The sequence below is a fragment of the Abrus precatorius genome, unplaced genomic scaffold (assembly GCF_003935025.1).
Source record: "Abrus precatorius isolate BTA unplaced genomic scaffold, Abrus_2018 Scaffold10, whole genome shotgun sequence".
In the NCBI taxonomy this organism is placed as follows: domain Eukaryota; kingdom Viridiplantae; phylum Streptophyta; class Magnoliopsida; order Fabales; family Fabaceae; genus Abrus; species Abrus precatorius.
Genome location: NW_020874292.1, coordinates 23383292 through 23397635, shown reverse-complemented (window position 1 = coordinate 23397635; position 14344 = coordinate 23383292). Strand labels below are relative to the sequence as shown.

At 26.8% G+C, this 14344-nt stretch overlaps 1 protein-coding gene across 3 annotated transcripts; it reads right to left on the bottom strand.

The window, feature by feature from the left end:
- Nucleotides 1-1287: 1287 nt before the first annotated feature.
- LOC113850245 (probable 2-carboxy-D-arabinitol-1-phosphatase) lies at nucleotides 1288-4289 on the bottom strand. 3 transcript variants are annotated; one of them, XR_003502183.1, is made up of 8 exons: nucleotides 3995-4217; nucleotides 3563-3720; nucleotides 2919-3038; nucleotides 2736-2835; nucleotides 2303-2442; nucleotides 2130-2209; nucleotides 1557-1766; nucleotides 1306-1467 (listed from the first exon to the last, which is right to left on the bottom strand). XR_003502183.1 is itself a non-coding variant. In XM_027480705.1 (7 exons), exons 1-7 carry the CDS (start codon nucleotides 4140-4142, stop codon nucleotides 1640-1642), a joined length of 873 nt encoding a protein of 290 aa, XP_027336506.1. In that variant the 5' UTR covers nucleotides 4143-4217; the 3' UTR covers nucleotides 1288-1639. The 3 variants fall into 3 exon arrangements, 1 of the variants encoding a protein (XP_027336506.1); XM_027480705.1 differs by having other exon boundaries at nucleotides 1288-1766; XR_003502184.1 differs by having other exon boundaries at nucleotides 1300-1766; nucleotides 2303-2446; nucleotides 2736-3038; nucleotides 3995-4289.
- Between the last annotated feature and the right edge of the window lie 10055 nt (nucleotides 4290-14344).

Below are 14344 nucleotides of genomic sequence, written 5' to 3'. Positions count from 1 at the left end.
GTAGTAGTAAAATTTTATAAAAAATAATAAATTTATTATATTAAATTTATAAGTGTAATAAATATTTTTTTAATATTATTTTGGAATATTTAAATTATAAAATATTGTTTAAAGATATATTTCATTTAGATTGTTTTAAAAAAAATTGGCAAAATATATAAATGATATGAAACTATTTCTAGTAATTAATTATGCATTTAACTTAATTAACTGTTGAAGATAAAAAAAAAATTAAAATAATGAATCATGAACTTTTAATAATAAATTATATTTTTTTGTTTACGATCACTACTTATTTCTTTTATTAAGATTAAAAAAATTTATTATGATCCACATTACCAATCAAACTTCATATATCAATCCCATTTGAACAGTAATACTAACAACTTTTTTGTATCAATCACGTTACATTCTTTACCACTTGAATCTTTTTATTTGCCTACCATTGCCACCCAACCTAGTGGGGTCGGGAATTCTCTGCCTATTGATTGACAAATCCACTAATCAAAACTCATTCTCAATACTCAAAACCTACATCCTACGTTCTGAGGAGTGGTAAGCTTGTTCTATGCCCTTCACGAAAGGGACATTTGTTATTTTGAAGGGGCATACATGAAGAATAGATAAATCTTCCACAGCTCGCACTGTACAAACGTTGCTTCCTGCCTAATTTTGATCCCTTGACAAGTTATTATTAAGCTATATAACATAACATCTCTTCACGTAAATTAAAAGTTTAACTATTCTTTTGGCATGTAGTTCGATTTCTAGTTATGTTCATTTTATTAATTTATCATTTAATTTCTCTGTTAGTTCCATATGATATACACGCATGATATACTTGTACATTTGCGATAACTGTGTTATTTAATTATTATTGTGATTTTTTAAAAAATTTCATGGAGTTTTTTAGGATTTTTTAAATTTTAGAAAATTTCATTTTTATTTTAAAAATTTATTACTTGATTAAGATTTGCTAAGATTATAATAAAATATCTGATATGGCATACATATATAGAAATATATTTTAGTGCCCGATCTTAATATTTTAAATTTTGGTTGTATTTACGTGACGTATCGTACCCAACATTGATTTAATTGTAAACAATATTTTCTGAAATAAAAGAACATGTCAACCAAGACTTCTAAACTATCCATGCACCAATTGAAGAGGGAGACGCTGTAAGCCATAGCAAAGAAGGAGGAGGAGGAAGAGGGAGCCTAAAATAACATATACAACATGAAACAATAATTATCAAAATAAAAGAGAGTTTGCAATATTTGTACGACATAGAACAAACTCTATTGAAAAATGAGTAAAAACTCAGTATATATACTGAGCATTGGAATACACAACTAATTTGTACAAACTATTCTTAAATTAGTCCAAATCTCTATTTATATCAAAGGGAGAGGGGTTGCTGTTTTACTTGTTTTTTTTTTCAATCGGTGCTGTCACTCTCCATGCTACAAAAACATTGACAAACTTGCTTCATGGTTGAATCCACCTGCCATGGATTCGGAATTGCACAAAATTAAAACAAAAAATCTCACACCAAATCCTCAGTGCTGTTTGTTCCATGGTATATTTGAATCTGTGATAAAAAGGACAATGCTTTCTTCCTTGAGTTAGTTTACACTAGCCAGGATAGACATGATCACTGTACATGTGAGCTGTCATATTTAATGCCTCAAGCATTGCCTCTCCTCTGGTGTTGAAGTTGAATACACACATCCCTCCATTGTTTATATCAAGGGAACGAAACCTGAACATTATGATCAATGTCTAAATGTCAACTGCTACATAGGACCATGCTACACAGTACACATGCAAGAGGTTTTGACATTTCAAGCAGGCTATTCAAATTTAAATCACTCAAAAACAAGTGGTAAGTTTAAATCACTAAGACAACATTTAACAAAATCTGACAAGAATATCTTTTGAATTGCAACATTTATTAATATCAACAAAAATACCATAATAAAACTGCCAAGTACTAAATGAAGTTATCCAACCTAAAAAAATATATGAAAGTGTCTATCACATCTATAACTTGCCATTTTTTTTAACTAGAAGATTAGCCAGTAAAATTAAAATCAAAATTAATTACATAACCAACCATTCTTACCTCTCTGGGCCCAAGCCTAAAGCAGTGCAAGTTAATGCTCTCAATATAGATTTGTGGGTCACGACCAGAAAGTTTTCTCCCTGAAGAATAAGATAATTAATAATTACATAAATCTTGCATTTTACTTTCAAACCATTACTGGCAAAAGTAAGCATCATTGACAGAAGTCATACAGGTGAAAACAATATTTCCTTCCAACAATCTCTTGCTGCTTCCCAGAGATCTTGTACAGGATATCTACCATTCATGAAAAAATTGGCTGGATCTTCTCTCCAGGTTCTATACTCCTTGGGATATATTTGCTTAGCATCCACTGCCTCCAAATTAGTAAAATAATGATTTAGTTTAAAAGAATTGTGGGAACAATACAGATTCATCAGTAAACATCTTATCAATATTCAGTAGCATTAACTTTACCAAGTGAAGTTACCTTTCCCATCAAAAAGTACGAAAGCTAACAGTATAAAAAATAACAATAAGATAATGATCAACTTAATCATATCAATATTTACATGACAAATGCATGTATAATATATAAAAAAAATGGCAAAAACAAATTAAAAGAAACTTATTCAGAATTTTCAAGTTGAGCAGAGGCAGTCTCACCATTTCTCATGCCTTCAAGGTGATATAGAGATAACTCTTTAAGCAAATCAAGATAAACCACTGGCTTTCCCCTCCCTTGCCATATAATTTCAGCAGTTTGCTACATCAAACACCCCCAACCATTTCAATAAAAAATTGATCAGCATTGGCATGCATGAAAATTGAATTTTACTAGCCACTAACCTTGGCACGAGATATTGGACTTGCAAAACACTGGTCAAAGTATATATTTTCCAAAGCTTTCTTGCACCTCTCTGCTTGCTCCTCCCCAGTTTTAGTTAGTATAGACAAATCGGAGCTTCCCTGAACACATTTAATCAAATTAATGGCAACAGATGGCAGATGTAATAAAAGAATGTCCAATGTCAAACATGAAAACAACAAACAAAAACGCAGTCGTAGCTTAATGCAATAAATTGAAAACAATTTATTTTGATAAACTATATTAAAAAGCTTATTGAAATAAGTTGAAAACAGATTAAGAGAATCATAAGTTCGTCTGTTCATCCAAACAAGCCCTAGCTCTCGGTACAGTTTAAATTATGAATAAGGCATTTTAGGATGAAAACATAAAGGAGAGAAAAAATTGTCCACACATTCGCAAACCAAGCACATCAATACCCCGACCTCATTACAAAAATGCTAGCAACAAACTATTATTAGTTAAAATTTATTAAAAGTTACAAAAATCACATATCTTACTCCTAATTTAACAATTCTCTCTCGTAATTTTGTATTTTTTAATCAATTTCAACCAATAAATGACATTATATTAAAATGGTGAATTAGAGAATGGATTCGTGGCACTCTAAAAGTAGAATGCAAACCTGAATCCTACTTTCTGCATTCCAAGTGCTAAGACCATGCCTTAAAAGAGTCACTTTCTTTGGTGAAGGGATTAACTCATTGGTTAGTGATGTCGTTGCTTCTGTGAAATCATATGCACCACCAGTTACAGGAAAATGGGTACTGGTCGGAATTTTACCTGCATTAAGGCATCAGAAAATCAACTTAAATCCAAGGCGGAATAAATGCCTACAAAGTATTCAGTGAATATTCTAGAGATACCCTTAATATAAAACAATTAATTCTTGAATCAAAGAAATCAAACTTTTAAACGTGTTAAACCGTCTTGAGTTAGAATTAACAAACTAAGAATACAACCATTTCTTTAAAAGTTAAAAATAGTTGTTCCAAATTCGAACTTGGCAATCACCCACCAACCATCGAAGAGGGAACAAGGTGAAAAGTTGATTCACCTGGAGTAAGCTCTGAAGTTGAAGTTGAGCAGCGAATGCGTGGAGGGGTCCAAAAACATGGGGCATGTGGCCTTAAACAAGAATAGAAGGAAACCGAAGGGGAGCACAGATGGGTGGTCGTGAAGACAACAACCCACGAATTGCTCATTTTCCCTTCACTACTGACACAGTGGTTTGAGGTTGTGGTTTCTGTTTCATTTTCTACTTATCTCATTATCACCAACACATCCATTCTCCACAACTTTCAGTTACTCAAATAAAAATTTAAAAAATAATAATTATGATTCTCCTCCTCCTTATAAATGTAGGAGATGCAGTTACAAAAACACAACTGTGATTGATTCATCTTTGGTTCGAAAATGTTTTATCTTAAATAAATTGGATATATTTCTTAAATGCAAATTTTGAGTTTATTTTTGTAAAGAAAAATCTGGTTTAGAATTAAAATCAAAATGATATATTATAATTTTAATTAATGTAAGTTATTATAACTGTTAATGATAGTAAATTTTATTTTTTATTAATTTTATAATTAAGTAATAAAATAAATTTTTTGGAATTGTTAATTAGTATTTTTTAAAGATTTATTAGAAATTGTATTAAACAACTACTACAAAGTAAATATAACCTTTAGTAAAATAAATAAATATTATAATAAAAAAATAAAAATGTTGATTTTAACTAGGGTTTGTGTTAAATATTTTCTACTTAATAAATAAAAGTTAAATGTATTCATTGGTTTAATTATTAAATTTAGTTTAAATTTAATATTGAGTAATTATAATTAAGTATTATTGTAATTATTAAAATACATGATTTGATAGTAATTATTAAATTAAGTATTATAGTGATTATTAATTTAGTTTAAATTTAATATTGAGTAATTATAATTAAGTATTATAGTAATTATTAAAATACATGATTTGATAGTAATTATTAAATTAAGTATTATAGTGATTATTAAATTAGTTTAAAATATAGAATAAATTATTATTAATTTGTTAACGTTATGATTAACTAAAAATATAATTTTTTAATATTTTAATTAGTGTTTTTAAAAGTTAATATTATGAAATGTATTGAATAATTAATACGTAATAAATAAAACCTTAACTATAAAAAATGTAAATTATAATTCAAAACCTAAGAATGTTGATTATTAAACACTTATTTTTAATTATTAAGTATTATTATAATATAAAACTAAAATGTATATTAATTTTAATTTATGAACGACTGTTGGCATAATTTTTAATTAAGTTTTGTGTTAAATAGTTTTTACTTAACTAATAAAAGTTAAATGTTTTTATTGGTTAAATTATTAAATTAATTTAAAATATAATAAATTATTTATTAATTTGTCTACGTTATAATTAAGTTGAAGATACAATTTTTGAATTTGTTAATTAGTGTTATTAAAAATTAATATAAGCACATGTAGTATTTTACTTTTTACTTAATAAATTAAAGCTTCATTAAAAAATATATATTATAATATAAAAACTAAAAATATTTCAAATTATAAAATAATTTATTTTTATTTATTAACTATTTTTATAATATAAAACTATAATGTAGGTTAGTTTTAATTTATGAATAAGTGTTAGGCATAATTTTTAATTAGGTTTTGTGTTAAATATTTTATATTTGATAAATAAAATTTCAATGTTTTTATTGGTTAAATTAATAAATATAATTTGAACTTAATAAACAGTAATTAAAATTAAGTTTGTAGTAATAATTAAATTAATTAAAAATATATGAATAAATTATTTATTAATTTGTTAACATTATAATTAAGTAAAAAATAGATTTTTTTATTTTTGTTTAATTAGTGCTTTTTAAAATTAATATAAGAAATTGTATTAATTTATTTTGACATAATAAATAAAATCTTTATTAAAAAATTAAGATTATAATATAAGAACTAAAAACATTTAACAAATATAAAAACAATATGTTTTTAGTTATAAACTATTTTATAATATAAAAACTAAGCTGTAGATTAATTTTAATTTCTGAATAAGTGTTGGCATAATTTTTAATTAGGTTTTGTGTTAAATATTTTTTACTTAATAAATAAAAGTAATTTTTTCCCTTAAACATCTAGGTTAACAAGCAAAAAAAAAAATTAACTCAAAAATCTATAAATCCAAATATCAATAGTATCTAAAGTAAAGAAAATTTACTCAGAATAACAAAAAAATATAACATCTTCAAGACCTATTATAGCTAAAATATTAGTACATTAATTAATATATATATATATATATATATATATATATATATATATAAACAAATCTAACAAATTGAATCAAGTTTAAAGAATTTCTAATAGAATTAATCAAATGAAACAAAAGATAAGATTAAACTTGAATATTTAGAATTAAAGTAATAACATTCTTTAAATTACTCTCAATCTAAATATTACAAATGCCTTTGATGATAATTAAATTAACTCCCAATAGAATACCTTAAAGCTCAGCCTCTAAAGGAAAACAAGAAGGCAGATTACTGATAAAACTAAAGAGAAACTATCCTTGAGCATCCTAATCAGACCTCCATAAACACCATTTTGATTGATAGATTGAAAGGACTCATCCACATTTAATTTTAGCTGTCTAGGATTTGAAAGCACCCATTTAACCTGTATAGGCTCATAAATGATCCTAGGGAGGCAGATGTAGTGATTCTTGGAACAATAACCAAAATAATTAGCATCAAGAAGAATTTTTTGAACAAGATTAATGGCCTGAATAGAAGATTGTTGAAATATAAAAGAACTTTTATCCTTTCATAAATGTCAAACAATAAGACCAAACAATTTATTCCAACTAATATGATTAAAAAGAGAATTATTATTAAAATTATAGGACAATCAATTCATAAAACTAGAGCTAAAAATTCAAACCTAGTAGTTAGGTAAAATAAAATAATCTCACACAATTTTAGCATAAAAGCATTCCTTTAAAACATAAATCACAATTTTTAGAGCATCATTACCTCTAGCACAAATATTAGAATTAGTCATACCTCTCATATGCCTCTCATGATTGGTTAAAAGTTTACTATGAGAAATTTTTTCAAAGAAACAATGTAATTCTAGAAGGACTATCCCATTTTCAAACCATATAAAAAATATCATTGATAAGGGATTGCACAACAATAGGAGAAGATATTAATTGATATACATATTGAATTGAGAAAACTCCATTTCTTGTTAAACATAGTCTTGTTCACCGATGTCATAGGGAGAGAGAATCTTAGCAATAACATTACAAATATGCCTAAGCGACAAAACATATATTTTGTCCCAATTTCTATTACGAACAAAAAGAGCCACCCATAAATCCCTATCAATACTAGGAACATGTTGAATAGCTAAAACTACTTAGATTGTTAAATTCAAGAACCCAAAAATCTTCCCAAAACCTAACAATAAGACCATCCCCAATTAACCATCTTTGACCTTGAGAAAATTTAGGCCAAATTAAGACCAAAACTTTCTAAAGATGAGATATTTCTTGATGTTTACCAACTAAAGAAAATTGCCCAAGTTTGAACTTATATTTAGCACAGTGAATGTAGACCCAAAATTCATTATTCAAGGTAATTAGCCTTCAACCCACCTTCATCATATAAGCAAGGTTAAGACTATGAAGGTCCTAAATCCTAAACCCCTTTTCTGATTTTTGTTTTCAAATCTTTTGCCAGCCTATAAGGTGGCATTTTCTAAAGCCAATAGACCTTTAAATAAATTATTTACATATGTTATTAATTTTATTACATATAGAGATGGGAATTAATTGAGTTTACATCATATATGAAGGAATACTTATAAGGCAAGATTAAGTAAGAGTAACTTTACCTGCCAATGATAACGAAATCATTTTTCAAAGGGATAATTTCTTGCTAAACCTATCAATAATGAAAGAAAAATCATGTCTGACTAGTTTCTTATGCTTAAGAGGAATATGAAAATACTTGCCAAAATGCTAAGCATAATTAATTCTAAAGGAATCACATATAGACTTGCTAAGAAGACTATCAATATTTCTAAAGAAAAACAAAGAAGATTTCTCTTTATTAATTATTTGACCAAAGGCTAAATAGAACTTAGACAAAATAGTTTTAATAATCTCAACTTGTTAAATATTAGCTTTTGTCACTAAAATAATACCATCAACAAAAAATAAATGAGAAATTCTAGGACCCTAGCAATCAAAAGAAAAAGGAATCCAATCCCCATCCTAAACCTTATCTTTAATTAAATAAGTTAATCTTTCAATATACATAACAAAAATATAAGGAGAAAGGGAGTTCTCTTACCTAATTCCTATGAAAGGTTTGAAAAGAATAGTAACACTATTATGTCAATTAATACTCATGGAATAGGATGATATGCAATGATGAATAATACTAATAAAATGTGTCCTAAACCTTATTTTATGGAAAGTATCAATAGTAAAATTACATATAAGACTGTCATAGACCTTTTCTAAATCAAGTTTCAAAAACATATACTCAGTTTTACTTTTATGTTTATTAAGAGAATTAAGAAGTTCTTGAAGAATAATAATACTATCAACCCCTCTCTACCAAAGATAAAACTACATTGGTTTTTATATATAAGATAAGATAAATATTCATTTAACCTATTAGCTAAAACTTTAGTAATAATTTTATAGCTAATATTACATAAATAAATTGCCACAGAATTAGAATATAATTTCTCTTTGTCCCTATTCTAAAAGGAGGAAAAAGTGCTTAGTTTCTAATTTAAAAATATTAGGATTATGATCTTGGTACAAATCTTTAAAATAATTTAGAATAATTACTATAATTTTATCAATATCATACTCTTAATTACTATTCTCATTTTTCAAAACTTCAATTAAATTTTTATGTCTACAAAACATTATAGCCCTATAGAAAAATTTTGTATTCTTATCTCCTAAAGTTAACCATTTTATTCTAAATGATGGAACCAATAAACCTTTTCATGATCCAAAATATGTTGGTAATCCTTTCACTAGGACTTTGAAAGTTAATTAAGAAGGGATTATAACCAGCTACAAGTTTATAGGAAATCCTTTCAATCCTATTAAAAATACATTTTTTCTATAGAAAATGTTACCAATTATACTTATATTCTAGTTATAAATATTAGCACTAAATCTAGTTATGTTTAGTGTGTAGGAACTAGTATTTAACTAAGAATTTCTAACCTAATTAGGAGAATCATTATGAGAAATAGAATTTAAAATGTCTATCATATCTGCTAGAATCTATCCTATTTCTAATTCTAAGTCACAACGCATTTTGATCAGATTTCAAAATAAGAATATGAAAAATAAAACTGTATTGGAAAAAAAAAGTTTTTAGTGCTCATTCAAGATACCCTATCAAGTCTCTTCCTAAGATTACCTTTATGCCAAGTAAAAGAGTTACCCTTAAACCTCAAATCTTGCAAGCCACAAATATCTAAACACTCAACAAATTCTCTAATGGATTTATGATTAATAACTCCTTTTTTCACTCTTATAAATGTTTAAATTAAAATCTCCAGCCATGCACTAGAGAATAATTATAGATTTACTGCTCAATTAATTCTTTCCAACAGTCAACTTTAAAACTATTCTAGGAACTAACATATACAAAAGACAAAACTCAATCCTCCTTACCAGCCTCATCAACTTTTAGATAAATAAGAAACTTGATTTTTAACAAAACAAAAACTGTAACATTGTTAGAGTTCAAAAGACACCAAATTCCAGTTAAAAATCCTACCATTGTACTTTCTTGCTTTCATCTAAGTTTATTTTCCTAACTATACTATCATTTCTCTCCCTACTAACCCTTGGTTTATAAAGAGCAAAGAAGTCAAAATTATACAGATAGATCAAGTCATTTGCTAACCTAGCAAAAGATTTACCTTCTATATTCCTATAAATCCAAAAGATATTCGTAAAAATTGTTCATCAATTTGCATCTTTATGATGCATATAAATCTCAACAATATCATGTTTTTGTAGCAAAACATTAGAAATATTATATAACTCCTTAAAAATGTCATTTTTTTCCAATTCTTAAATCAACAATTATCTTAGGATTGTCATTTGGTAGTTTATTAGTGGACTCTTCAATTACATTGACTTAATCTTGTCATTTAGTAACAAATCTCAAATTCAAAAAATCTTGAATAGAGGTTCCCTCGTCTAATTGGTTTTTAAGGTTCTGTTGTAATCTACTTAAAAGAAAAACTAACTCTTTATCGTGTTGTTTATTTCCTCAAAAAAAAAAATCCTACTCAATATTAAGCTTTTGCACATTATCCAATTTAGGAGAATCCTCATTCTTTTTTCAGTTTTTAACATTTTTATCAGGTTTAGATTGAATTTTATCTTTAGGAATTTTCTTATTTTGTGTACCAATTTTTGACCTTACATAAAATTTTCCCATTCCTAGGCTTAGTAAGGACTTTTAAATTAAACACTACCCTTTTTTTAATGTCTAAGGAACATTAGATTCTCCCTATATATCAAACCTAGAGCCTGAGGGAGAGTCCCTCCTTTTATTACTAACTCTACCCAAAAACCGTAGACTTAGGGTAAAAAGATTTTTTCCAATTAGATTTCTTTAACATTCAAGAACCATAAACTTGATGAGCAGAATCATAAGGCATCTTTTCTTGATTAGCCTGATTTCTCTCTTTAGAGGCAATATCAAACAAAGACTCACCTTATACCCCTAAAGAAACATTAATGGTTTTAGATAGAAGATCATTGGAAACCAAATTATTCATACTAATTTCCATACAATGTTATTTCATATGTATATTTTCTACAAGCAAAACAAACAAATTATAAGTGTGAAGACCAATTTTTGTCTCCTAGAAGAGATTACCACCAAACAAAAATAAAATAAAAATAAAATAATTAAGATGCTTAACAGAAAAATAAAAAATATTGAAAAATCAAATGCTAAGAATGGAAATCTTGCATCACTAAACCACAACTCGGCACCAAAGATAATTTCTAACATGAATAAGGAAAAACTCAAACATTTGGCATTTTGTGAAACCGTAAAACGTGATACTGAGGACTAGTATAAAAACACAAGTACAAGATTCAGAAAAGAGGAAAGAAATTTTAAGAGTGACAAAATTTGTTTAGAGGAGAAATTTTTTTTGAGAGATCTAGAAGATGGGAGAACAAGAAAAAATGGATCTTCAGAACAAAATATAGAAAGAGATGAGTAGAAAAAAAGAGGAAAAGGAAGATAGCATATAAAGATTACAAATTGGAGATAAAAAATGAGAGAAACACACAATGAGTCACAATTTACTATCTACCTTTGTAAAACTAAAATCAAAGGTTTTTTTTTTAGTCAGTGCTTGCGTTCATAATTGGCTGAGAAGTTTAATTCATAAAGAAGTTTGAGCCAACCTTTTTAATCCAAACTTTTTTTATTTTGTTATTTATTTGTATTTTTATTTTATTTTGCTTATTTGAATTTCTTTTTATTTATTTCTTTATTATTATTATTATTATTCCATATTTTATACTCTTTAGACCATCTTAAATAAAAATATTTGATTTCCCATGTTTATTTATTTTAATTTAGCTTCTCTTAATTGTATTTATTGATTTTTTCAAGTGATAATAATTAAAATAATAATAATAAATTATTAAAATTGGTTAAAAGCAACACTAATTTTATTTATTTATTTATCATATTATATTTAAGTTTTTTTATTTCTAAAATTTATCTTATTCTAATGTCAATAATAAATCTTTTTCATAATTTTTTTTGGTGTTATTTTATTATTTAGGTCTTAATTATTATGTTAATTATTTGCCCTTACTATCTTTTATTTTATTTATTGTATATTTATAAAATATTAATGTTGTTTAATTTTATATTTATGATTACTTTCTCTTATATGATGAATAATAAATTACTTCCTTTTCATATATTCAATGAATAAATGATAATATAATTGTATCAATTTATAATGCTAACGTATAGTTTCTCTATCGTTATGTGTTATAAATTGATAAAATCTACGTGCACCTATATGTTAACGTATAACTTATGCAAGATGTGTTCCCCTTTCTAATTACTAATTTATTAATCAATCAATTTAAATCTTAGTTGTTTTATTAAAGGAATAATTTATGATGCTAATGTGTAGTGACTCTACCTTTATGTGTTATAAATTGTCAAAACTTATGTATACTAATGTTACCTTAGGTTTTATACATCATCAATATATTAAAAATTTTTATCTGATTTCTAAAATTAATCAATTATGTTTTTTTATTTAATTACAATCTATCATCTAGAATTTTTTTCATCATATTAATGTAACGATTTATAGTGTTATTGTGTAGTGTCTCAACCTTTATACCCTTTAAATCGTTAAGACTCTTCTATAATAATTTTACCTTATGTCTTATGCAACATAATTTTTTTTTTCTATAAACAAGGGTCCTTGCATGAAATTATCTCCAGATTTGTGATTCTGTGTCTGTTCTAAGGAATTTGAAGTAAGTTTCTCAAAGTTTGAAGTTAGATTCACTGTGCATTTCTCTTCTCCTTCTTTTTTTCATAGAAGTTCATGGTGTTCTTAGGAGAGACTTCGTTCTAAAGCCAAATCTTCAGTGAATCTTGCGTTAAAACAAGTAATATTCGGTAGATCTAGTGTAAATCACTGTTCTAAGGTAAGGAGAGTTTACTTTAGCCTATGAACTATGTTTTGAACGGTTGGATATATTATTAAAGAAAGGTTTGAGTTAGTTTTGTTACATCTCTTTGATAAAATTTGAGATATAAATGATTTAATACTTGAAAGTTATTTTTCTATACTCTAACTACTGATAACTAATTTAATAACACTGAGATTTGGCTGATTTATTATAAATTTGTCTTAACTGAGCTGTTGAAATGATTTTAGCCGTGCTGCATCATGCTGATATATATGTCTTGCATTATTATAGAACTGAGTTACACGTTTAGGTAGGTAGACGTGTAACGATAGAGCATGCTGAGTTGTGCTGTGTTATGCTGTCTGGATCCAGATACCGGAATAGGTCGCTCCCGAACCGGCTCGGTTTCTTCTGGATTACTTAGGTTGCGAAACAAGTTGGAAACCATTTTCATATTGTGCATTAGATGGGCTAGAAATGCATGGGGCTGTTGTTGTAACTAATATTTTACTCTATATATATTATTTTATTTTATTTTTGTAAGCTCAACCTTTCATTTTTGTTTATGTTGTTGTGTGCGTATGTACTCCAATGATCGTATGGTGGTACGTGAGCAAATATATCAGGTGTTGTATTTACTTTACATGCTGAGGAGCCAGGGGAGAAATGTTAGAAGCTAGAGTCGAGTAATTTTACATTAAAGTCATTTTTTCTTATATTTTGAGACCTCATATAGAAGGAGTGATGTAGTAAAAACTTTGTGTATTTTGAGTATTATGAATTAAATGTAATATTATGTTGTTTTGTTGGATATTTGTCATTAGGAATACTGTTTATTTTGAATGAAAAGTGAATTTTATACTTATATTCTTCATTATTTATTTATCTCAAATAAGTAAGTAGTGTAAAAATAATGTTCTCGGTTCCTTACAAAAAGAGGGTCATGACAAATGTGATTATTCCAACAATAATCAAATCATCAACTTAAATAAAAATAGAAATATGAACATCACCTTTCTGCAAGGTAATTTGTAAATAATAAGTAATCAAAATAAGATTGTCTAAAACCATACCCCTTCAAACATGCCAACAATTTTGCAAACCAACACCTTAGGGCCTATTTTAATTCATAAAGAGATTTTCGTAGCCTATACACTAATCCTAGACATTGCATGATGAAATTGGGAGGCATTTTCATGTGCACATACTCTTGAAGGTCACCATGAGGAAAAACATATGAACATGCATTTGATGTAACTCTCATTCCTTTGTTGCTACCACAACTTAGAATATTCATAATGTAACCATTTTTGTAACTTGTGCAAATGTTTTTGTATAGTTAACATCTTCTACTTGATGATTCCCAAAGATCACCAACTGAGCTTAAAACCGCTCCATTGAGTCATCAGAAATATATTTTACCTTGTACACTCACTTGTAACTGAGTGCTTTTTTTTCCATGAGGTAAATTTTCCATAACCCATGTCTCATTATCTTTTAATGTTTGAATTTTATTCTGCATTACCTTCCTCCACCTCACAGCCTTTACTATTTTAGAAAAGAACATGGGCTTGCAATGTAGTAATAGCTACAAGAAATTTTTTATGTTGCTAAGAAAATTTATCACAATACATAATGT

Coding starts and splice junctions, on each gene's coding strand:
- LOC113850245 (XM_027480705.1), bottom strand. CDS start 4,142: ATGAGCAATTCGTGGGTTGTTGTCTTCACGACCACCCATCTGTGCTCC. Junction 2,443..2,735: donor CCTTGAAGGCATGAGAAATG/GTGAGACTGCCT, acceptor ATTTGGAGGCAG/TGGATGCTAAGCAAATATAT. Junction 2,210..2,302: donor AGGAAATATTGTTTTCACCT/GTATGACTTCTG, acceptor CTTATTCTTCAG/GGAGAAAACTTTCTGGTCGT.